The sequence below is a fragment of the Lemur catta genome, chromosome 6 (assembly GCF_020740605.2).
Source record: "Lemur catta isolate mLemCat1 chromosome 6, mLemCat1.pri, whole genome shotgun sequence".
Taxonomy (NCBI): domain Eukaryota; kingdom Metazoa; phylum Chordata; class Mammalia; order Primates; family Lemuridae; genus Lemur; species Lemur catta.
Genome location: NC_059133.1, coordinates 11114811 through 11140789, shown reverse-complemented (window position 1 = coordinate 11140789; position 25979 = coordinate 11114811). Strand labels below are relative to the sequence as shown.

Below are 25979 nucleotides of genomic sequence, written 5' to 3'. Positions count from 1 at the left end.
GAAGGCAGAAAAGGGAAGGCAGAAAAGGGCTGGGCAGGACACATTTCCTGCAGCTGAGGAAGAAGCAGAGGAGCCTGGGTGGTGGCAGCAGGAGGGCCGGGGTGACAGGGCAGAGGTGGCACAGCAGGCAGGGGCAGACGCTGCGGGAAGGTCAAGCACAGCAACAGGCCCTGGCAAGGACAGTGTCTGAGATGTGGTGAGGGCAGCAGCTGAGTCAGGGATGAACTGTGAAAATGTGAAGCTGAAGGGAGATTCCAGAAAAGTAGCACCAAAACAGCTTTTGGACAGACTGGAGCTCAGCAGCCAGAGAAGCCGCAGAGCAGCTGACTCAGGCCAGCTGTCGGCCTCCTTCGCCTCACCTTAGGAACCCGCCTCACCTTAGGAACCCGTGGTTCTCCTTCTTCCTTTCTTCTCATCTTAAGACGTCAAATCCAAGCTGTTCTTTGGAGCCTCAGGCAGAGGCAATAGGGAATGAGGATCAATACACATAGGCCAAAGAATGGTGTTTCTCTCTTTTATTTAAAAACAGTGCTTCATTACCATTTGCAAAGGCTGAGGCAGTGCTCCTCCTTCGCTTAGAGTTTATAAAAGCCAGCAACATGATCAATAATTTATACACATGGAGAGTAATACAAAAAAATAAGGAATAAAAGCTAAAGATCTAACTACTCCAACCTTCACAATTCCAGCTACTTGATAATAATAGGAGTAACCCAATGAATACTGTATGGTCTGAAAGCTACTATACAATATGATTCTTAACGAGAAGGGAAGGGAATAGAGACTGTCACAAAGCCCTGGGATGCTTCTCTGGAGTTAGCAGGGAAACAGGACCCTGGGCAAGCAGCTCGGGTGTCCTAGGAAGTGATTCTGGAAGGACGGGAGGGGACAGAGAAGGCTAGGTGGTCAGTTACACAAGCATCCCATGTGATGCCCCCATGCCCCAAAGGTACCTGTTTTGCCACGGCAATGGGAGGGGCCAGAGAAACTGCATGTTGCATGTAGGGGTGGCCCAGTCCCTGCCACAGGGAGTGGGGAGAAGAGGAGAGGAGAGGTTTCGTGGCATTTTGAGCCTTGCAAAGATTTGGACTGAAAGCTCAGAGACTCAGGTAGGTCAGCCTGTCGGGGACAAGTAAACTCCACTGGCTCTCTTCTCGCTTTGCAGCCCTAGCTTACGTGTGTCAGCCCCAGGTTGCTCCAGCTATTCACAAGCAGAATTGTAACACAAGAAAAAAAAATTCATATCCCTTAGGGAAAAAAGAGGATCAATTCATCACTCGATATATAATACAGCCAAAATGAGCTGCCAAAACAAGCACACACACACACACACACACACAAAAATACTGTGAACAGAAAAATACAAGAAAATGACTAAGCTGGGAGTCTTGTTGGGGTATAGACATTGCTTAAAGCACTTAGTCCCCGGAAAAACCAAACCAAAAAAATTTTTTTTAAAAATTCAAAAACTGATGTACCCCCTGGGAAACTGGTGTTGGTAACAGGGGCAGGGGGTGGGGAGAGAAAAGAATCGCTGTTCCCTTTTTTGCCCGCCAGGGCGAGTGGAGCCCTCACGTCACCGGCATGTACACAGCCACCAGACACAGAGGACCAGGTCCCATGCTGGTGGTCTCCTTGAAGGCAAGGTCTGCGTTTTGGCTGAGGAGCAGTTCTCTCAGTTACCAATCCCTGCCAACCAGCACTACCATGGCTGAATTGATCTACCGTTTCCTGAGTAAACTGTAACTGGCTACAGTTTCGGTAACATGGATAAGAACTCAGCTACTACAGCCAACTGCAATACTTCAGGAATCCCCTCCATCCCATCCCTCGGCTCCTCATTCCTAGTGCATCTGATGGAGGAATTTGATAACTCGCTGCAGTCTGTACGCCTTACTTTCAGAGAAAGGTGCCAGGGACTCTACTGCACTCACTAAACCAGAGGGTACACGCTGGCTTAGGACACCCAGAGCCTACTTGGAAAGGGCCCTGTTTCATGCTCTAGCTCTTGGATGGCTATTGCCTGGTTGATCAGTAAAGCAAGTATGAAGGAAGTATATAGGAAAAGGAAAGGGAGGGAAGAGGCTTTTGGACAGTAACATTTCCAAAAAAAAAAAAAAAAAATAGTGTTTTATGCAACAGAGAATCAAGTTTCACTGCGTATACTACAAATGGTCGAACATTTTCAAGAGCATGACAAAATAAAAACACACAAATTTACGTCTGATGTTCACCTTGCCCACTATTTTTTTCCTATCTTAAAAACAGTGCAAACAGGTAACTTATGCTTTTAAAACACCACAACCCCTTCCCCACCCCCCAAAGTCCCTTTCCTCCTAGTATCTGGGGGAAAAATCTGCAATTCTGCAAATGTTACTGTGCTAGATAGTTGCAAGCAGCAGAGCTGCTGGACTGGGTGAAAGGGGAAGGTCCACCCAACAGCTTCCCCTTTACCCTCCTTAAGTGTCTAAGCCGCTTTCCAGACTGTCCCTTGGTCGGCCTTGATCTCCTGCCAGAGGGAAGGCGGGTTATCATGCCCTTTGTGCATATCCTTGGGGTTGTTTCCATCCCTATTTGACACCTCCCTTGTATCTGGAAGCTACATGACTAGTTATAGGATGGTAGTGATTAACCGACTTATCTGCTATATCTCTAGTAAAGCATATCCTAAACTAAGAGCAGTTCAGCCCCTGAGGAGTCGCGCATTTGAGGAAAAGCTGCTATCACTGATTTCTATTGACTAGATCTCCACTAGCTCCCCTTAAAGTAAGTAGAGTTGAGCCCCAGGCCCCTTCTTTTTCAAGGAAAAAAATCTGTTGGCTCAATTCAGACTGTGGCTGTTGGAGGATGACGGTGATAGGTTTTGTTAAACCTGAGCCTTAAAAATGATGAATCACAATGGCTGATCTGAGTTAGTGGGAGTCAAACTAAGTAACACAAGGGATTCTGGAGAAGACCTAAGGGCAGCTCTCTGGGCTGAAAGAGGGATATTGAGATAAAGGTCTTCACTAGAGGTCTCTTTAAAGGAGCCCAGCTTCTAAGAGTTAAAATGCTCAGTATATAAAGTCCAGATCAGAAACTACAGTAAAGCTGAAAAAAAATCATTCATGGACTGTGATTCAGCATCAGTAAGGTTTCTGGAACTATCAATCAGCATCCTCTAACGAACTCACAAAATGCCAGACTCCTCTGACTCTGCATCTTAATCTGATGAGAACCAGAATCAGGAATACACAAGCATTGCTGCTTTGAGGAACCTGCCTCTGATGAATGTGATTATATGGAGTCTCAAAGTTCAAAAGCTGATGGGGAGGTTGATACTGTGAAATCTAGATGCTTATGAGAGCCCCAATTCTCAGTGTTGACACTGAAAACCAAAGACTCGTTCATAAAAAGCAGAACTCCATTTAATCTTTCTTAGAAAAGGGCGCTGGAGGAAGCGGTTATTAAGAACCATCCCTGGGAATGTGGCAGAGACCCACTGAGAAACAGAGCTTGCCTTCAGATGCCTCAGCCAGAACCAGCTGAACTGAAATGCACAAAAGGTACCTCAAGCTCAAGCTTCTGCCTCTTTTAAAAGGGCTGTGGGAGCTGTCTTCTCTACCTTTCCCATCATCCTTATCTTTTTCTAGGAAAAAAAGAAGAGAAAAATTCTTAAACTCATTCCCCTATTCTCCTCCCCTGCTATGGATACAACCATTTAGAATTTGGCCTTGTCTCCACTGAGCACACGACTTGCTATCTTCTCAGAATGGCCCCTATTTGATCAGGACCCCAAATTCCTTTCAGTTTCTTTAGTTCAGTGAAAGTTATCCCTCAAAACAAAAGCAAAAGCAAAATCCTCCCTGCCCCCATTCCCCAGAACTGTGAAAGTCCCACATCCCACTCCCCCCTCCTCTAACTAAAATATTTATATACATACAAGGAAAATTGTCTTAACAGCAACAAAACAAACTTTGGCTTGGGGGGGGCCTTAAAAACGGCCAGTGGACTGGGCAGTTTTGTGTCCCCTTATTCTACGTATTCCTCCCCAGAATTAATAATAATTGCATCGAGGCCTCTAGCTTCCTTGATGTCTCCCCTAGTTTCAGGCACAGCCTCTCCCCCAGTTATTAGGGGAAAGGATTCTAAAGGGGGAGAAGATATGTATTATATATGACAGGCCAGTGCCCTCCCAAGATATATCACTCTGCTTGCAAAGAATGCTTGATGCTGTCATATGTCAGTCATTTTAATTCAGGGACATGAATCAGTTACCAGTCAAGAACATGTGTGGAGGCAGGAGTTAAAAAAACAAACCAAAAACAAAGCCATAACAAACCAGAAGCTCCATGTCTCTGAATTACTCCCTTTAGCAGCTATCCCTTGGGTGAAAGGTCACCCTAGTACCAATGTGAACAGACCAGGGAGCCAAAAAGACCGTGCTTTCCTATATCCTAATGCCTTCATTTTGGAAATGCTGTAGGACACTTGCTTTTATCAGTTATATCTAATAGCTAGAAGAGAAATACTTTTTCCCCTACTTTGATAACATATAAAATTAAAGCCAGATAGCGATAGCAGTGACTCACTGCTGTGGCCACTGCATGACTCTTTCTGGCAATATATTATTAAGATCCTTGCCATTTCAGACCCTCCTTCCAATATGGGAGGGGAGCAACCTCAGGGGCTCCGTAGTTTATGTCCTGTAGTGTTAATGTATACCAAGTGGTCCAGGTGCTCAGCTGGGTGTCTCTGGAGGATAACAAGAAGCTGGGTGCAATGGCCACAAGGGCTCAAGACTGTGGACAGAGAAGTGACTCATAAAGGCTCTGGAAGATGAAAATTCCTATGGCTTTGGAGCGAGTACAAAGTGCCTCTGCCTGCCCTTATATGTCCTGATCACCAAAACTTCCAGGGACAGCTGACCTAGGGCCTGGTGATTTATCTTTCCCCACTGGATTCTTTATTATATTTTTTATACTTTGTTTGTACTTTCTGATGAAAGAAAAAGATAAGGAATATCAGATCTTCTAATATTCCTTTTCTTTTCCTTACTCTCTTTAATGGCTGTCAGCAATTTGTACTTCTAATCCTCAACCTGTGTCCAGATACCTGGCCACTGGCTTATTCTTCTGTCCCTGGGTCCTAAATTCCTGAATCTTGAGGACATGGGAGCAGGGTGTTAATAAAAGAATAGATGAGCTAAGCTGAGGTTCAATTAAAGGGGAAGAAGCCCAGCAGGAATGCTAGGATTAAAGAAAAGAAATGATCTTTTTCATACTCCAGAGTTCATTCTGAGATCGGTTTCCTAATGAGGTGTTTATTATCCACAGTCTGAGAGCATGTTTGGAAATATCAATACTATAATTCCAAAAACTATGCCAAGTGTCTCAGGCTGTGCGTGTAAGATGATTGTAAAAAGAATGGAGAAGACAGGAGGGAAGAAGAGAGGAAAGGGTCTTTTTAATTCTCCTGCTTTACAAGCACAAATTCCTATCTATCAGCATGTGGATTCCAGCCACAGCCAATCAGAATTGCCTGCCAAAGACCAGAAACTCAGAAGACTAGAAGAATATCCTGCTCCAGGAAGATCTCTCCCACTTCTGCTTACCCCCAGCAATTCAGCACCAGATACACTTTGGTAATTCTGTCTGCTGATTTCTGATCAGATGCACTTATCAGCTCCTAATGTCTCTCCTTCCTCCTTAACTGCCTCTTCCGTGATAGAATAAGCTAAGCACGGACATACAGACATGGAAATGCATTATTATTTTTTTTTTTTACCACAGTTAAAAAAAAGAAAAAAAAAGAAAAGAAAAAAATGCACAATCTTTGGAACAAAAGAATTAAAGGCAGAAATTTAAAGGAAAAATACATATTCAAAGAACATAGTGAGGTATAAAAAAGTATTCTCTCTTTTTTTGTGTTTTTTTGTTTGTTTGTTTTTCCTCTTCATCTTGCTATAGAGTTCCTCTACTAGTAAATATTGCAATAGCCAGGCCTCATGAACTGGGGGGCTGTCCCATTTGCAGGGGTCTCACGTCACTTCAGTAGGGGGCAAATCGGCTGTAGCCACCTCGGTATAAACTCGCCTGCAGTAATTAAAGACATAAAAATAATTAAAAGGTTGATGACACAAACATTAAAAATAAAGAAAAATGTCCTGAGAAGGGGTATTTGAATAAACAGCTTCCTTTGAAGCCCAAAAGCAACTGATTAGATGTTGCCTTATGTAGTGAAGTCAGGAAACCAACTTCTGTCTCTAAATTGCTCAAACCAGAGCCCAACAAATTTATTGTGGACCTGATGTTCTCAGGGAGAGTCTGATGATGGTTTATTTCATTATTTACATGAATTAGCACAGAAGGGAAACTTAATACAGTTTAAAACTAGTTCTGCAAATAGTTTGATTTTTGAAAGCACAGGTCTTTGATTATCTTGATACATCCTTACAATCTTGACCAAAAACAGATCACCGATTTCCCCTTCTCACACATTACCCATCAGCGGACACATGTTACTTCTGACCACTATCTTTGGCATGTGTGGTCGCAGCCCATGACCGAGATGGTGCTATATTTATACCTGAGTCAATCTTTAATAAAGTCTATTTCCTCTATCATCTATAAAATACACCAACTACATTGTTTCTTGACATATTCAAATGTATATACACAGCTGGGATTTTAACTAGGCATTATTCCTTTGTTTTATCTTTATCAAATGACTTATTTAACAGCTTATTTCTTTCAATTTTAAGTTCCCCAGGAATGTATGTTTCTTGGGTCATTTTTTGGAATGGATACAGGATTTATATTATTTTGGCACTAAATAAAACCTTAGGAATTTCCACTACTGTCCTTCTATTGTAGGTCTCTACCTCAATTCTAAACATACTTTCCTTCAGGACCCTATGACTTCCTTTCACAAATCTTCATCAGTAGAAATTTAGTGTGAGAAATGACTGACTTCCTTATATTCCTTTCAGCCTTAAATTTTATATTTCATTCTGTCTCCCTCTCAAACAACTTTGCTGATGTTCAGAGAAAGTTGCCCAGTTGCATTCTGGCTTGGAGAGAATGCCTGGCATTAGGAAGTGTCATCATGGAATGGCCTGTCTTCGTTGTAGTCAACGAGTCCCAGTCATTGGAACTGGAGGCACCCAAGCCAACAGAGGAACAGTGCGGTGAGGATTTTGGTTAGGGGAGATTATTCTAGATGAACTCTATAGACTTCTTCTATACTTTCATGAAAACGCCACATTTTGCCACAACTGTTACCAATAAAATATCCCCATAAAGCGTTCACTGGTGACTTCTAGTACTATCTACCAGAAGGCTTAGGAATAGCAGAGACATTCCTTTGGTATTTGTACTTGAAACTTATATACAATAAGTTTTTTGAAAAGTCATATGTTCACAAGTCTTTGCTAATACCTTTCACTAGAACTATGCCACAGGTATGTAACTCAACATGTGAACCAATATAAAACATCAACCTGTTCCCTTATTTCTCTCCCAAATGATGCTATTACTCAGGGCAGACTGTCACTATTCATTTCTTTCTGTTGCCCTTAACTAGGCCATGTGGCTAACACTGTAACACACAGAAAAAGAGGGTGATATGAAATTTCCAGCTAAACCTTTGTGGCTTTAATACTTTGGCAACAGACAAAAGGTTAAATTTACTACACCTCCCTAGATTTTTATAGTCTGTGGGTAACATTTAGAAGGAGTAAAATGGTTTAAGAAAAAAAGGTGTGTATACTTACCACAGCGCCAACTCCATAGCTAGCGGCAGGGGCCAGGGCATGGTAGGGGTCAGCTGTGTACACCCTGCCGTAACTGAAAAGAAGAAATGCAATCAGAGAGAATAAAGGAAAGAGTGTGATTTAAAAAAATTCAAGGGTTTACTGTGCTAAAGACTTATGAGTCACTTGGTCTTGGACTGTTATATCAGGAAACTGGCAGAACAGAAAAAACTTTTCTATTTCTACTCCTAAATTCAGTAACTCTGAAAAATTCTGAAGTAATTCTAAAAAATGGAAAAGAAGGGAACTAAAGATGAGGAAGAGGGAGACTGTAGGCAAAGCCATGGAAGAGACAGGAACAAGAGAGGGAGCAGGGGACAGAGTTAGTGCCTTGTGCTTGCGCGTGATGGAGGCCATAAAGGTCTATGGAAAACCCAGGTTGGCAGGAGGCCCAACGTGCTAAGCGCGGTGTGGAAATGGCAAAGGGAGGGAGAAGGGTGATGTTCTGGGATGGGACAGTGCTCACGGCCTCCCAAAGCTCACTTCTTGCTTTCTCTACATACCCGTCGCTGTAAGCGGCTGCAGCGGCTGCAGCAGCGGTGGCTGCGGTTGCAGTAGCAGGCTGTGCATATCTGTAGGCTGCATATCCACCCTACAGGAGAGAAGAGAACTGACTTTACAGATACCTCTCCCCCCGGGTGGGCAGATAAACACGCACCCACCCACACACAGACATACACTCACATGTGGACACAGGGACAGACACAAACACAGACACACACATGGGAAGAAAATGTTTCAAACTGCATCAGTTTACATGTTATTATTCCTTTAATCGAAAATTAAGCTCTACCCAATGCAGGGATTTGCTTTCTAATTTGTGATAATATTAAAAATAAACTATACTGGTAATACCTGTTAAATATAAGAAACAAAATTATGCTTTTAGATCTGTCTTACTTTAACAGTCTTCGTTGGTACTTTCAACAGGGAAAATATTCACAGGAAGCTAAGAGAACTCTGATAAGAAACATAAATTACAGAATCTATTAAGTTTATATTTGTTAACTTCTGATCCTCTGATGTGTACTTGGATTCATTCATTACAAAGAGACTACAGTATGTAACAGAAAGGTCAGCTATAGAGTTCTGCTCCATCCCACAGGGCAAATGTGGGCATATTTAGAAGGAATATTTAGAAGGAAAAAAAAATATGGTTCTAGGGTCACCAAACTTTGGCCCGTGAGCCAATGCAGCTTGCCACCTGGTTTTGAAAGTACTTGTGACAGAAACCTTCTGGACTACAGAGCCAAAAATATTTACCACTTGGTAATAAGTCTGCCAACTCCAATCTACATTTCAGACCCAGACAAATCAGATTACAAATTTCTGAAGATTCTTTGGCTAGATTCACATAGATTGGGAGCCCTATCTCCAGCATTTAACAGCATTTATTTTCTTTCCTTGAAAGGCTTTGAGATTCTTACATGCTAATCTCATAGCAGGTTCTGGAGCTTTTCTTCCAGTGGTTCACATATTCTCTCAGTCCTAAAGAGCTGCAAACCACCACATCCTCCTATTTCACCTCTGTTTTGATGAACCAAATACACAAAGGATTTTCACTATCAGGGAGAACCACATGTACCCTTTCAGAAAGTCTTTCAAAGACAATGGCAACAACAAATGCCACACAGGCTATTTTAAAAAGTGGCAAGTCCTACTTTGTCTTCTTTAACGTTTAGAATTCATCTACTTTACCTAGACTTAATTCAGATGTGAATTTTTATTCTTGCCCTTTCACTATCAAAAATAACTATGTTCAATCGGTCTATCTGAACACCATTTCAGTACTGAACAATAGCACAAACATTTTATTTCTGTAGATTAAATCTGTCCATTTCTCATGGATATCTGAAACTTTCTGCTTTGTGCTTTCTACTTTCTATTCCTTCAAATAGTCAATTTTTGCTAAATCTACAAAAGAAAATTTGAATTTACTTCTGTATCATTTCTGAGGATTAAAAACAAGTATTTTTCTAACGGGACCCTAGTTCTACTTATATGGCCGCTTCTAGCTTGCTTCTTTTATTTTTCTTAAATCTTATTTTGGAAATACCTATAATTTCTTATGAGCTTCTAAAGCATTTTGTTTCTAATATAATTTATGCTTTCTCTAACTGAAGAAAACGCACTGTGAGGGAAAATTTACTTTTGTTCTTTAAGTTTATGCTGCTTGAAGTCATCAAAAGTAGCTTCAAATGTACATTAAAAAAAATCCCTGATTGGCTTTCAGTGTGGTTAGGCACTATTCCTTCTTTGTTCTTCAAGTGAGTAACTTAGAAAAGTAAACATTTCCTTTTCAATTGCAAGTTCTTCTACAGATGTTCATATAAATAAGAAGATCCTAATTAATATTACCCAGCACCGGCAATGAAATGGTAATGGACAGGGACAAGGCAGGATGCACCCTCTGGGCTGTTTGTGATGAACACAGTTACTCGGAACTCTAGCCAGATCCATGGGAATGGGCAGGCCAGACTGATCCTACTAGAGCTTATCTCAGCAACAACATGTATTTAACTAGCTGAAGTATTTCTTTCCCTTACTTCTTTTTTAAAGCTTCTAAAGAGGAAATAAAGTAGTTAAAGCATTTGCTAAACAAAGCAAAAGTTAATTACAGCTGGAATTTTAAGCCTTAAATGAACCCTAAAGGCACAATTTTTCATCATAACTAGATATGGTTCCATTAGTTTAAAATTAAAGTTTGCTAGTATAAAGTGTGGTTTGTTTCTTTAGCATTCCTCCAAATGTCAAAATAATATTTAAAAATTTAAAAATTAAGGTAATAAAAGCAGGTAAAGCTCTCTTCATGTTTACCTAAGTAAAAATTTAAAAACAAGTCCTGTGACATACGGCAGAGGTATAAATTCTCATCAAGGGATTCTGAGGCTCAAAAGTACTCATCTGAGGATAGGTTTCAGACCTGGCTTTCAGGAAGCCTGAGTGGGGATACTGGGGTTTCAATTTCTCTGAATATTCTATCAAATCATGGTTTTATACTGTATTCCACTAATTCTGGAAAAAAGAAATTCTAAGCAGGGTTACTGACAGAATCATTTCCCCTCACTTTCCTAGGCCTGCAGGAAGCCATCAGAACCTCAGTGGTTTAGGAGTAATATTATTGCTAACCAAAACAACTCAAAATGCATCAGACTATGGGAAAGAATCTTCCTTCCAATCCAGAAGGAGAAGGAAAAAATCTATCAGCAATAGTTTCCTTCTTTTGTAAGAAAACTCTGACTTTGGAGTTTGAACTTGATGAAGTTATCTGTTATTCAAATTCAAGAATGCGAATATTATATTGACAACAAGAGGCTTGAGAAGAATATCAGCATTAAGAAAAACCACATTAATAGTGTTTTTTTAAACATGATATTTCTTTCTTTTATTTATTTATTTATTTATTTTATTTATTTTTTTTGAGACAGAGTCTCACTTTGTTGCCCAGGCTAGAGTGAGTGCCGTGGCGTTAGCCTTGCTCACAGCAACCTCAAACTCCTGGGCTTAAGCGATCCTACTGCCTCAGCCTCCCAAGTAGCTGGGACTACAGGCATGCACCACCATGCCTGGCTAATTTTTTTCTATATATATATTTTAGTTGGCCAGATAATTTATTTCTATTTTTAGTAGAGACGGGGGTCTCACTCAGGCTGGTCTCCAACTCCTGACCTCGAGCGATCCACCCGCCTCGGCCTCCCAGAGGGCTAGGATTACAGGCGTGAGCCACCGCGCCCGGCCTAAACATGATATTTCAACATGACTACTCTCCTAATTACCTTAGGATAATGGTGTTACAGAGAGGCCCTTTAAAAGAGGAATATATTTAGGATGGATAATTAATACTCTATGAATTTGATAATTCACCCATGACTACCCCAAAAGTAGAAAAATTAAATCATATATCATGGATTTATTCCTCTTAGATACATTCTTACTCCAAAGTATTCTGCTACTGCTTAACTTAGTTATTTAACAAAATATAAGACAAAGAAAATTCAGATATATTAATTTCTATTCTGGATTTTGGAGTACATAAAATTTCTAGGCTGAGAAGCTGTTTTCTCAACTTTCATTCCTTCTAGCAAATCTGAAGGGTTTTATAAAACATGAGAACAAAGTGCAGTTTGAAACACCAAGGTTTTCATTACTGTTTCTTAAGTTTTTCAAAAAGAACAAGGGTGGGAAGGAGGTAAAAGAGACAGGGTTCAGGCGTGGGGTGGGGATATGGCGCCACATTTATTAATCACATTAAAAACTAAGCATGCCAACATCTGGAGCTAAAACAACCAGCAAAATCACCACGTTCAGACTCATATTGGCTAACTCTATCTATCCCAGCATTCTCTTGGGACAGCGGTTTGCCCTAGGCTCTACCACAAGCTCGGTGAAGTACACAGCCTCAATTACTAGAGCGTGCAGCCACAACGACCTGGTATTACGGAAACAGTCAGTCACCACTTGAGTTAACATTCCATACCCTAACAACTGGCCCCTCCCCAGCCCAAAGAAATAGTAAATCTTGCCCACCCTAGCCCTGGCCCACACCACAATGTTAATAATTATAACAAGCAGTAACCCATCTGTTATATCAGAGAAGGGAACAGAGACTCCACTGAGAGATTTAGAGTGAGATGTTAACATTTCTTCAGCTGACTGCACAAACAAACAAACAAAAAAAAAAAGAGGAGAAATAATTCATTTGGAGATATGAAGTCATGAAATAGCTGATGTGTATTGCTTTTAACCATGCACTGATGCAAAACTGAAGCAACCATTAATAATAAAAATTAAAAAGGACATATGTATTTACACACAATCAGACCTGTTTGATCTGAAGCAGTTTGCAGATTCTATCTGTGTGTGATTTGAAATAAAACAAAAAATGGGGATTAGCATGGCCACAGCACACCCTAATGTAGGAGGGCACACACGGACAGCTTTTTGGAACTCTGATAGCTGGATACATTTGGCATGGCTAAGCTTGATTCAAATACACACATGCCCCTTTAAAAAGAATTACTTCCTTATTCCTTTGTAGTTAATTCTGAATGACTTCTAGTGTCCCCAGCTGGGGCAGCCCAGGGCTCCATCACTCTCCTATTTAACCTGTCTGACCCTGGCAACATAATTCGGTCCTGACCCATATCACTCAGGTATATGTTTACCCCATCCACAGCCATATATTCTGATCCACAGAGTTCTTCTAAAACGTTTCCTAGTGTTTAGGAATTTTGTGTTTTCACATATCCATAACATATCTCTGTCTTCAACTTCCAACTTTTTCAAAGGAAACTGCCTTTGAAAAGTTGCCTTTAAGATCCTTTTCTGTAATGTCTTCTGCAGTCGGTAAAGTCTGTTTCCTATGGCTCAATGTTACCTCCTAGGGATTGTCTACCCTGCACTGAATCAATTTTATCATCTAATTAACTTTATAATGTTGCCATGCTGATCACACGATTCTTCCGCAGTTCCATAGCTGTGTTTTAAACTAGAACAAAATGGAAGGGTTCTAAAGATCACCCTTCCTATATCTGACCTTTATCTGTCTATTAGGTTAACCTCACACTGGGAGACTTTTGCCTTGTCTTGATTTTAACCTAGCCTTTAATTTTATTATATTTTTCTTTTAGGTTTACATTAGAACAGGACTTTGGTGAGCATGTGATGTCAAGACACCTTCTTTCTACCTGGAAGACAATGACATTATGTGACACTGAGGAGGAAAGTGTATTTCAAGACCAGCAGACAAAATGAAAGCTTGTTACCTACATGTAGTGTATTGATCAATAGAGCAAGGTGAGTGGGGGAGGGGAGGGAATGGCAGGTGCAATACTTAAAATCACTACTGCAGAGCAGAGATCTATTCCAACTAGCATGGGTTCAATGCTGGGCCTATGGGAATCACTTTATTTGTCCCTAGATGATTCTAACTCCCTCTTTCCCCTCCCCACCCCTACAGAGAACCACTGTTCTAGGAGACATTATAGAGTTCTTATGTGGCAATACAGCCAGCATCTTTGATTAAATATGAATAATGTAGACCTGAATATAAAAACTAACAGTAATGGTAATACTGTTACTGCTTTTGATTGAGAGACCTACTTTGAAAAGTAGTTATAAAATTTTTTAAGTATTTAAATTTTCTTATTATTACTTAAAATTAGAGTTAAGGGAAGAAACTGCAATGATCAACTTGATATCTTCCACTTATTACTTCTATGACAGATGAGAGATGATCTTCAACGAATCAAACCTTTCTAACAATTTACTATTCCACATCTGCCTGATAATAGTTCATTTCCAAAATCTCACTGGGTAATTACATAAATAAACTAACTGGATTGTGAAAAGCTATTAACTATTTTCTTTCTCCTAGCATCCAGCTATCAGCAAATCTTCTAATAATAGCGTGTTATTATCCAAATGAACTCACTGATCTTCTCAGGTGAAAGGAAAAGAGGGCAAGGGAAATGCCCGCCTCAATTTTTGAGTCCCAATATGTCTAGATTTTAAAGGCAAATTCAAACTTATGTAGCAGCACAGTATAAGTACTACCAGGATTTCACTATAGGGCCCAATGTAGGATTCAGGAATCCTATGTGGACAGAGTTCTACTTCCTCTCTTTTCTTAGTTCTTTCATAGTAGTAAGAAATGTCCCCAACTGCTGAGATCTCCAATATAAAAAACCAGTTTAAATACCTTGGGTAAATGTGACTGGCAAAGTAAAAGGAGTGACAGTGATGGGACAGTGCATATAAGATGCCTGGCACGGACATGTGGCAAGGGGACAGGAGCACTTAATTTTGGAGGAAGTGCTATTATGTATGGAACGTGACTATGTGCACTGCTGAGGTAGCAGGGCTTAGATCACACGCTCACAAGTCTTGATTGTCCAAAAAAGCCTCTGTTCCCATCTCTAACGTGGAGCTGGAATGGTTAGTATAATTCAATTTTTTCACTGCAATCCACAATCTGATTGATTGGCAGGTCACACTGGCACTCCTACCTGAGGTATTTTAGCGCTAATGATTGGTTCCTGTAAGACTATTCTATAACAGAACACAGGAAGAGCAGTTCAAAAAACACAGCTGTAGAAGGAAAACAATCATACAAAAAGCCCACTAAGGGGCCCACCAGCCTTTTCTTTCCTTTGGATGCAAGCATGCTTTTCACAGGATGAGAATTAGGAGCAGTTTGTTATCCCATTTAAAAAGTGAATTAGGGTGAACTATGCCTTTTCTACTGGTCAAAAAAAAGAAAGGAGGGGTGGACACAATCTACCTGCCACACTCCCAAATCCTACCATGGAGGGTCTCTGCAAACTAGGGACAGAACTGCTAGATCAGTTTCCAGAGAGAAATGTGCCATAAAAGAAACAGAAAGAAAGAAAATGGCTAGCAGGGATCACTATCTAAGAACAGAACAGGGAAAGGGATTACAAAAACCCTCTACAATTAATAGCCTAATTAATATAAATTAAGCAAAACCAGCAACTTAAAATCTTTTCCCTCATGTCTTCTCTTCAAGCTCTGATTCAGTGCACTATTTATCCTAGAAAAACCCTCTATTCTTTCTAGTTCTAATTTGTGTTTCAGAAGAAACAAGAACTAAATGTATATTGATAGATTTCCACAAATAGAAAAGTATACAAAGAAAAGTGAAACAAACTCAAGGCAAAACAATAGGTCTTTTTTTGTTTGTGTATGTTTTTAAAAAGCATCCTTTGCTTCCTCACATGTGGAATACAGAATACTGTGTTTTAAAAGCTGTAGTTATATTAGGCCTAATTTAACAGTTACTTCATAATGTATTCTTGCTTTCCATTTGTGGGCATCGGTATTATTTCATCACTAGCAACTAACTTTTTTTTCTAAGTAACCCTGCTTTAAGATAGGAACTAAGAAAGATAATAACATTACTAGTAATTACTTTCATGAACAAGGGGCCAGTGGTCAAAAAAAAAAAAATTTGGCAAAATCACTGAATTACTTATGTTTAGCTTGATAAGGTAACCTAGACAGAAAAATTCTCTCTCTCAATAAAATCTTATAAAGTAAGGAAATAAGAGAACCATAAGCAAATATTTGGTTGGTTGACTTAACAAGTGGAAGTAGGCAAATCTTAATACGACAGAAGTCAGCTGTACTTTAAAAAATTCCCCACATAAGGAAGATAATACAGGAAAAAAACTTGATTTAAAAAATGATTCCAATGGAAAAGCTTGCTCTAATAAAACAATTTCAAGAAAACAAATAACAAAGATGAGTTTCATGAGAATATGGATATTAACATACATGGGACAATGTACATGCTAACATCATTTGTAGACATGTACATTAAAAAAATGTGTAATTTGGAATAAAAGTAGGATAGATTTCCCCAGTCCTCAAGTTTCACTGTGAACCTGAGAAAAAAGATATCTTTCATTACTTCTTGAAAACATTTTAAGGAAAGAGGTGGATTTTAATTGAAGTACAAAGAAAGGTAATGAAATAAGAATTTGTTGGGTTTTATTATGCTTGGCTATGTGAGTAATTTATGTAATTCTAGGTAAGTCACAATCTTTCTAAGAAACATATCTGTAAGAAAGTTGGACCAAATCATGGCTAAATTAAGGCATACTTTAAAGGCCTACTCTAAGTAGCAGTGGTGAATCACCTATACCTTGGAGGATTATAATTATCCTATCTCTACTTACATGAAGCCTCTGAGTGCATTCTGCAAGTGCATTAACATTTTTAGATTGCTAGTCTGGTAGACTGTGGAAATAGAAATAGTTCACTAAAAAGGTCCCCTTATTGATTCTGGGAGGTAAGGGTGGAGAAAGCACTTCTAGACAATTTTAACCTATTCCTACAGAATCATTTCATGCTGACAAGTTTTTCTTATAAAATTGTCTCTTAATGACTTGAGTGATAAGACAAAGCGTGCATTCAGAAAAAGACCATTTGGAAAGGTCCTAATAAAAGACTTCAAAACTCAAAAACTTCTACCCTTTGTCAGTTAGATCACTTTGTCCACATTTTAAACAATATGTGACAAACCAATTGTGGAACTTTTATAGCTAAACAGTTTAAATAATGGAGTACATGTTAATATGGCTAGTAGAATCAACAAATCTTGTATGACAGTCAAATGACTGGCAGAAGAGCCTAGGCTTCTAATTATGCCACTCATTTCCCCCTGCTGGCTCTAAAGAAGGTTGTGGACCTTCTGATAAAGGTCTTAAGTACCGAGTATTTGGCATCCTTTCATTATTACACACTCTTCACTGGCATCAGTTCCTTATTTCACTTCCACAAGATAACAGTCTCTCAAAGTATGTAAAATAGGAAAATACACAGTTCAGAAGGCTTACTGCCATCTACATAAATCAAAGCTCTAATGATCTAAAGAGGGATATGAAATGAGAAGAAAAGCAGAAAAGGGAAAGAGCTGGTTTAAGGCTAAGCTAGTCCTGTTATTTATGTATGCAAATGACACGACAGTAATAAAAGACTTTAAACCTGCTGATCATCTCGCAAATAAATTAGTGATCCACAGAACATCTCTGGGTATAGGGAAGGGAAAAGAATATGTCCAGTAGACTGACCCTAGCAATGATCAGGAAACCCAAAGGCTTAGTTTTTGCACCCAGGGGCAAGCGCAGTGGCAGAGAAGCATGCTTGCATTCTTAAATATATAAATATATATATATATATATCCACAAGGAAAAAGAAAATAAAAATTAAATAAATTATATTAAAAAAAAACAAAACAAAACAAACCAAAGAAACAGAAAAAAAAGGCTGGCTTGTCAGGGGATGGGGTCGAGAAGGCCCCGGTGTGTGTACTTACATAGAGGTCAGCACCGTAAAATCCGTCCTGGTAAACCACACTGCAGAAAATCCACACAAAAACAAAAACAAAAAAAACAAAAGAACAGAAACACATTCCGGTTATTGAGGACGGCAGCATGCACATGCGCTCTACATAGGCAGGTGATGTATGAATACAAAACCTGGGCTTGGGGCCATAGCAAGTCAGTGAGAAAAATGTGAAAGTGCACACACAAGTTATATAGCTCCAGGACATGCACGGAGAGGGAAAGGTGGGCAAAACTGGAATGCGCCACACGGGTATCTGGTAATTAAAGTAACATTAACACAATAAAAAGCACTCCCAGAAGAGCCTATTATAGCTATCTAAAATCTGCTGGACTGGAAACATCAACTTTTTGTATATGGAGTATTTTTAAAAATAGGCTTGCCCTAGGAGTAAGTTTTTCTTTAAAGAGCTTACAAAGGGGATCAGGGTGGAGAGGGATTTAATATGAAAAAAATAAACCCAACAAATTCTATTAGGGCAGGCCTGTATGCAAAGTATGTTTCAAAATTATGTTTAATATTTTGTTTTCAGTTTTGTAGTAATATATAAATTTTTTTCTGATATCCATACATCACCTGCGTTTTACCTTGCACATTAGACATGCGATAAGATTTGGCTGATCACACAAGCATGCAAAGTATTATTATTCAGCATTTTAAGAACCAATGCAACACCTCAGAAAAACAAGTCAATCAATTCTGACCAAAGTAAACAGAGAAATGTAATTAAAAAAAAAACACAACCAAAAATACCCACAATGCATTGCTTTCACAAGCAGAGATAATGAGCTAAAGGTTAAGGTGATTGGTCCAAGGTCCAAGAATTGAAAGGTGCAGTGGGGATCCCAGATAGTAACAATATAATCCAGAGTGGGAAGGAGTAACTGGAAGATTTTAAGTGTTCTTTTTTGACCGTAAGAGTATTCATGAAATTCTGAAAAATACAATTGACAACTGAAATTCTGGGCATGATCAAGGATCATCCTCTTATTTAAAAGAATCAAACTGGGAAGGTAGCTGGTTAGGAATAGAAAAATTTATTTTCCTATTTAGATGATGAATTTGTATCAAACATACAATGCATGACTTTTTTTTTTAAACACTGAGTGACACTAAACTATTATTCTTAAAATACAGATTTTCAACTTTTGAGGTATTTTTGTACATATAGACTTTCTCCAAAACAGACATGGAATAGTGGAGATACAAGATAAAACTTTCTTTTTCATATTTGTTAAGTGAAGATTTGGCTATTTTAATTTAGATGATCTGTTTATTTATTGTTTATTCAACTAAACAAGCTGGAAATTTTCACCACTACCTTCTCTGTTACAATAAACAGGCTGGCAAGTAAAGTCATCAAATCATATTTTTAACTTGGATATGAAATAACCTGTTTCTTATAGGTAGCTGAAAAGTTTCTTAATTCTATTTCCAATGACATTTTGTTGTATTTACAAGATAGTATGGTCATACTCTGTAGTGCCTTAAATATGCTATGCCTCTGTATTATACAACAGGCAAATCAAACTCATCTTTGATGTTCATTTAACTAAGCCCTATCATTTGCATAGCTTCCAATTGCAGTTAAAGTCTGATATTGGAAAGTAATCTAACTCTCAATTGCATTTTGGTAAAAAAGAGACTTGTTCACAATGAGAAGGCTGATAAACTGGAAAACACTGAGGCCAAGTAGTAATTAATTAACCTTCAAAGATTTTAGTAAGGGGATACAGGCAAAGATTTAAAAATATTCTTCCTATAGAAAAGAGTGCTGGCATTAAAAACATGAATATATTTTACCCTAAATTGAATCACTTATTGAGAATACTCATTTAAATTCTGGAAGAATTCCAATATTCCTTGTATCAAATGCCACAAGGAAGCTAGAACACAATGATTAATGATGAAATTAGTTTACTAAGCTAAAAAGCAATTCTAGGCCATTCCCCATAAAATACTGGACTTATTCCTTGCCATCTTCCATGTAAATAGGTGGTTTAGTTAATAAAAAGGAAAACATGGGAAATTAGTGTTCAATGTAATGCACAGAAATTGATGTGATTAGACATAAAGGTAAAATATTTTTGAGCAAATATATACCTGACATAGACTTGGTAGAGAATGGATTCTCAAGTTTGGCCAATATACTGAAATGACCTACATTGAAAGGAATGAATTTAACCACTTTATAAAATAACTTAGGAATGTTACAAAAAGAAGTCCCATGTTTCTGGTGAGCAGTCTCTCTTTGCAAACATGACAGTAAACTCTCCTGGGCTGAAATGGAAGATACTTCATGAATAATTTTCCTAGCATGTAGAACTTCCAAAAAGTTCATTTTTATATTTCATTTGAATATTTGTTGAAGAAACACTACTGCATATTCACTTCTTTAAAAAGAGATGTCAGAGGTTGAAGGTCAAAGGTCAAGTTGTGAGAAAAAAGGATAAAATTAAAAGTAATGGTAGAAGATGGAGATGATGGAATGCATGGGATTTAAACATCTATAAACTGCAAACAAAAGTTAATTTCTGAAGCAGTTCCCTTGCAGTGTCTTTTGGAGCCTGCCCACTTCAACATGCATACTTGCCTTGTCTAATAAAAATGCTTTAATTCTGTGGAATGGAGAACTCCTAATGGTATGTCCATTTGGTCTACGAATGAATGAATGCTAAATTAGTACACCTCAAGGCTAAGCCAATTTTGTTGTCAGAAAAGGACATACAAAGGAAACTCTTTCCCTTTATATTTTAACTAACTAGCAGCCAATAAACAGGCTTCTCTGCCACTATTTATCCCTCAGTAAGAATACAGAAAAAAAAAACCTGTCATAGGCAGAGAAAAGATGAAGAAGAGAAATGTCACATCTTTGAAGAGCGAAAGTCCTTGGTATGACTGACTTATAAAAGTCCACTCTTTATAAAAATATACATTGCAGGCTGACACTGAGAAACAACTAAAAACAAAACCTGCCATCTTCACTCCTTCTCTCCCATTCAATAACAAAGGATTTATTTGTTGCTATGGAATCATTCCACTGCATGAGACACCCTCCATACAAAAATCAAAGGGTGAAGGATGCTCAGCTGCATTAGTTGTTTTACCATCATTCAGGAGCCAACTGCAGTTTAATTCCTCCTACTTCTCCCTTTCTCCCTTGATTCAATTGGACTTGGCTCATCTTAGAATTAACCTCTTTTAATCCATTTCCTACAAAGAAAGCAAATCCATTGTGGGTAACTAGCTCTGCTGCTCACCACCCAGGCAGTGAAACCAAAGGGGAGGGCACATGTGACAGCCTTGGCCCCAACCTGGGGTGGTGATAAGGGGGTGAACACAGCAGACGCAGTCTTGTACTACAATCTCGAGCTCCTCTTTTGGTTCTCTGCAGTAATGTTAATCCATATTCGTGCACTGCTGAGTGAACTCCATGCCAACACACTGCTAGTAAACACAAGGCGGTTCTGGCTACTGTCTTAAGCCATTACCATGAGGGCTTAAGGTGGCCAAAATGAGGGTCTATATAATGAATTGGTATTTGGTTACATTCTGATGATGGTATATTTTGGTTCTTGCCATCTAATCTGTTAATTTGCAAATATTCATTGAATGTCTACTATGTGGCACGGCAATGTCCAAGAAGTTATGAGAGGGTCATGGTATTCTTTTTTTGTCCAATCGCTTATTTTAGAAACATACTGATTTTGGAATCTAATGCTTACCCTGGATAGGCGGGGATGGCTGTTGGAGGTACTGCTCGGACTGCACCATATACTGTCCGCCCTCTGCCCCTCAGATGGGCTCCTCTGAAAGCGGCCGCCGTGGTGGCTGCAGTTGGGTAAGGGAAGCCAGGAACTAAAGGGAGACCCAAAATATGACAGAAATTTCAACTTGCATTCAATAGCAGGTATACAGGCACAATTTGCTGTGAACCAATTACAGAAAAGATGAAAAGATAGGTACCACATCTTTTGTGAAAAGGTGGGGCACATAATATTCGGTAAATCTCCTACCCTGGGTCTCTGACTGGGAAAGAAATGGAAACAGAGACCTAACATGCAAAAGCAAATTATTCCATGCCTCACAAATCTGCAGTGAGTTTTCTCGACTGCTTCCCAGTTTTGGCATTACAATGCAAGCTGGTGATAGAGAGGTCAAGAGGCTCTGAGGACTACTGGCATGGTAAGAGACAGACTTTTAATTACTATAAGCAGTTAAAATCAGATTGAACAAACTCTTTTTTTTTTTTTTTTTTTTTTTGAGACAGAGTCTCGCTCTGTTGCCTGGGCTAGAGTGAATGCCCTGGCGTCAGCCTAGCTCACAGCAACCTCAAACTCCTGGGCTTAAGCGATCCTACTGCCTCAGCCTCCCGAGTAGCTGGGACTACAGGCATGCACCACCGTGCCCAGCTAATTTTTTCTATATATATTTTTAGTTGTCCAGATAATTTATTTCTATTTTTAGTAGAGACAGGGTCTCACTCAAGCTGGTCTCGAACTCCTGACCTCGAGCGATCCACCCGCCTCGGCCTCCCAGAGGGCTAGGATTACAGGCGAGAGCCACCGAGCCCGGCCTGAATAAACTCTTTAATGGGCCAATTATTAACCTTGTTTCTAAATGTTATTATCTGTATATAATATTCCTCAAAAGAATACTCTTTTCGTATTTTTACATGATGCCTACCTCCAAGGCATACAAGTCTTTAGACGTTTCATTAGTCAATTTCATTCCTGTATCTAAAATGTTTTAATCCAGAAATGAAGGCGAGAGGAAAACCACTCCTCCCCTGTTGTCTTGTACCCTTTAAAGAGACAGGCATTTCCCAAGGGCCCATTTTAAGTGTGCCATCCTCTAGAAAACACGAAGAGACATTGGTTCCATGTCCACCGAATCCTGTTTAATTATACCTCTTGCTGGAGTAAAATAGCTCAGGTCAAAATGACTTTAGAGATATCAAGAGAGCTGAAAATAATCAATAATACTGGAAGTACTTTTAAGCGATACTCTCCTGGAGTGCCTAAGGCTGACCTGCAGAGGATGTGTATAATATACTTAACACATAGTTGCTTTTTTTGTTTTCTTTATTATCAAGTACAGACTAAAATATTCTTTATACGCTCTTTACCCCCTCTACCTTTTCCAACTATTTTTGTTTTATGGCAATCTTAATACATGGTCAAGAAAATTCTAGCACAGTTTAAGCAGGACAGGGCATTGAGATAGTATTTACTATTCCTTTTGAGAATGTTTCCTTTTCAGTTGCATATTATACTACGGGGAAAAAACACCCTAGCACATCACTGCTCACTCACAATAGTCAAAATCCATGCCAGGCCAACATAGGCTACTTACTGATTAGAGGAATGTAAGTGTTGATACCCCCTCTTCCAGATAGGGGTACTGCCGCATCATTGCCTAGGGACACATCTGCTTGAAAGCTGGATGCTGATTGCATTTCAAAAAAATTTAAAAATGCAAAAAGATTACAAAGGAATAGCAAATTGAAAAACAACAGATGCTGTTACAGTTAGCACCAATGGAAACATTAACTTAAATACTACCTGCATATAACTCAGGACCATATACAGCTCCAACTACTGGGCTTAATTTCCAACCTGAAATGGAAAAACAGAACAGTGAGCATTTAAGACTATGTGAAGAAAAGGAGTGATCAATGCACGTCAAGCTGGCTTCAGACATCTCTGGGTCTATTTTTGCTTATTATCAACTTCTCTTTAGAATGCCAGTTTGGGGTTTATATGAGAGGATAATAATAGCATTGTCTTTAGGCAGGATTAGTACAGTAAAGGGATAACGAGGGGCTGGGGGATAGGGCAGGCAGGAGTAGTGAGGTAGGGGTTGGGGGAGACAGAGAAAGAGAAAGAATTTGGGAAGGAGGGAGAAAGAGAGGGAATGATGGGAGAAAAAAGAAATATAAATAAATCCTGCGGTTTGGTTTAGTGCTCTCACAGAACTACCCCAGATGACCTATTCTTAGTTTAGAAAAAGGAAAGAAGGCAGAATATATGTCATTCTGTACCACACTATGATATATTTTCTTATATATCATCTTAACCCTGTTTACTACTCTAGTTGGCTTTGTTTTTTTTTTCCTGAGATAAGGTCTTAGTCACCCAGGCTAGAGTGCAGTGGCATCATCACAGCTCACTGCAACCTCAAACTCCTGGGCTCAAGTGATCCTCTGCCTCAGCCTCCTGAGTAGGTGGGACTACAGCACATGCCACTATGTTCAGCTAATTTTTCTATTTTTTGTAGAGTTAGGGCCTTGCCATGTTGCTCAGACTGGTCTCAAAGTCCTGGCCTCAAGTGATCCTCCCACCTCGGCCTCCCTAAGTGCTAGGATTGCAGGCATGAGCCACCATGCCCAGCCTCCTCTAGTTGTTTTAATAAAGGTATCTTTTGACTGAATTCTTATGTGGCCTGGGTCTTTGACTCCATATTCAATTATACCACACTGGTATTCTGGGTAAACTAAAATTCCCTTTCATTGGGATTTACCATTGAGATTTCATTGGGGTTCACCAAGTAAAAAAGGAAAGACATGCAATAATAAAATTCAAGGTATCTTCCCGACCTCAGTGCATGTCTTCTGAGGTTTCGATATGTAATGAACACATTTAAGTTAATCAAACTTTTTAGCTAATGGACATTAGACGCCTATAGAACACTGGCTTAAGCATTCATAAATTTAAGAGTTTCCAAACAACACTGCTTAATGTTAAATTTATTTCTTCTTTGCCTTTTTTATATTTATAGGAATATGACAAGTATTTTTTTAAAAAAGAAAAGTATATTACTACCCATTGACAGTGAATGAGAATTCCATATGAAAACTTTAACCAGTATTTATTAAATTTATTACATAATAAGCAAACATACCCTATTATTATTCTGAAAGATTTGCTCTTTTGTTGATTTCTTTTATATAATCTTAAGTTCCTAGCATTTTGTTACAGCTACTCTATAAATATATGAACGGAAAGAAGAAAAGGCCAATTCTATTGAAATTACCAGATTTAAATGGCCATAAGTGAAGACATTATTCAAGAGAAAATTCCATTTATTCTGGGGATTCACTCCAATCTCTCATTCATCATTTTATGTGCTTGTGATGGTGATGTCTGTTCACCATTCTACATAAAATTTTGGCAAAATCTTGGTTCAAATCCTACTTGAGTTGTAAGAGCATAAACATTCTGCAATGTCAAATGTCTGCAAATTGCACAAATAATGTATGATGTTTCTGCAAAAATTAAGTGATTCCAACCAACATAAATGAAAATGCTGACTAAGATTCACCAGAAGGTACCCAACATACTCTTCTTAGGACTCTTAACACAGCAACAGCAGGTTTCTTGAATATTAGGCTTAAATATTAATTTAGAATAATATTTTTTAAATGAATGACCTTTTTCTTACCTACCAAAGGCACTATTTCCTGAGCACTCCCTTTAAATCCAAACAATGGATGCACCTTGATATGTTCTTTGCAATACTTTGAATATGTTTGGTTTTGTAGAATTTACAATGTATTTTCACAGACATCATTTGACCTTCATAAAACCCAAAGAGGAAAGTAAGACAGGCACCACATCTGCAGCTTTGGGTAAGTACTGTACTTCTCTGGGCTTCCTTTCGTAAATAATAAGCTGAGAGGGTTGACCTTTGATGATTTCTAAAGAACCTTCTAGTGCTAAAATTCTGTGTTCTCCAATTTATAGACATGAAAATAGAACAAGACAGGTTAAGAAACTGGTCCACTGTCACAGAATAAAATGAAGAGTTAAATTTAGAGTAGAATTTTTGTCTTCTGAATTCTAGTCAGAGGCTCTTTCTGTCACATCATTTTCCTTGGATCTAAAGGAATTTGCCATTCTTTGCCTCTCCTTTCTATCTTGTTTACATCAGGTTTTTATTGAAATTGCGGAAATGTGTTTTTGTAACAGCAATGAAAATAGACAACAAGAGGCAAAGTGGGAAGCAGTGGTACCACATGATTACACCAGTGATAAAATGAGTGGGGAAAACACAAATTATGCTGACAAATTTGTATCATCTATGTGAAAAGCTGGGCTAAATATTAAAGGCTTTATGAGATGTACTCAATACTAATATATTTCTACTTAAGACATTACAGCACATATAGCCATATGCTAGCACAGTGGTTTCAAACTTACTTAAAAAGCAGCAGAAACTCCTCCTTTTACTATAGATAAAAATCTTATGCAGACCTCTAAAATACAGAACAGTGAATGAGGAGTTGCTCAGGCTAAAGTGGAACCAGAGATCTCAGGAT

The 25979-nt window shown here is 38.8% G+C and overlaps 1 protein-coding gene and 1 long non-coding RNA gene across 23 annotated transcripts in view; one reads left to right on the top strand and one right to left on the bottom strand.

Moving 5' to 3' along the window:
• LOC123639315 overlaps positions 1-25979 on the top strand; it is a 95367-nt gene that overhangs the window by 3148 nt on the left and 66240 nt on the right. For 3 of the 6 annotated variants that reach the window (XR_006735685.1, XR_006735683.1, XR_006735684.1), the window contains exons 2-4: positions 3422-5878; positions 13423-13588; positions 25225-25289. This is a non-coding gene — a long non-coding RNA (uncharacterized LOC123639315). The remainder of the gene's footprint in view (positions 1-3421; positions 5879-13422; positions 13589-25224; positions 25290-25979) is intronic. The other 3 variants (XR_006735682.1, XR_006735681.1, XR_006735680.1) reach the window with 3 other exon arrangements.
• RBFOX2 (RNA binding fox-1 homolog 2) overlaps positions 501-25979 on the bottom strand; it is a 270397-nt gene continuing 244918 nt past the window's right edge. For 5 of the 17 annotated variants that reach the window (XM_045552973.1, XM_045552975.1, XM_045552987.1 and 2 more), the window contains 7 exons: positions 23224-23277; positions 23015-23107; positions 21385-21529; positions 14800-14842; positions 8296-8384; positions 7754-7826; positions 501-6074 (listed from right to left, as the gene is read on the bottom strand). In XM_045552973.1, coding sequence (XP_045408929.1) covers positions 6030-6074; positions 7754-7826; positions 8296-8384; positions 14800-14842; positions 21385-21529; positions 23015-23107; positions 23224-23277 — 542 coding nt within the window. In that variant the 3' untranslated portion in view covers positions 501-6029. Of the gene's footprint in view, positions 6075-7753; positions 7827-8295; positions 8385-12614; positions 12647-14799; positions 14843-17630; positions 17671-21384; positions 21530-23014; positions 23108-23223; positions 23278-25979 lie in introns of those variants that run through there. The other 12 variants (XM_045552977.1, XM_045552979.1, XM_045552988.1 and 9 more) reach the window with 7 other exon arrangements.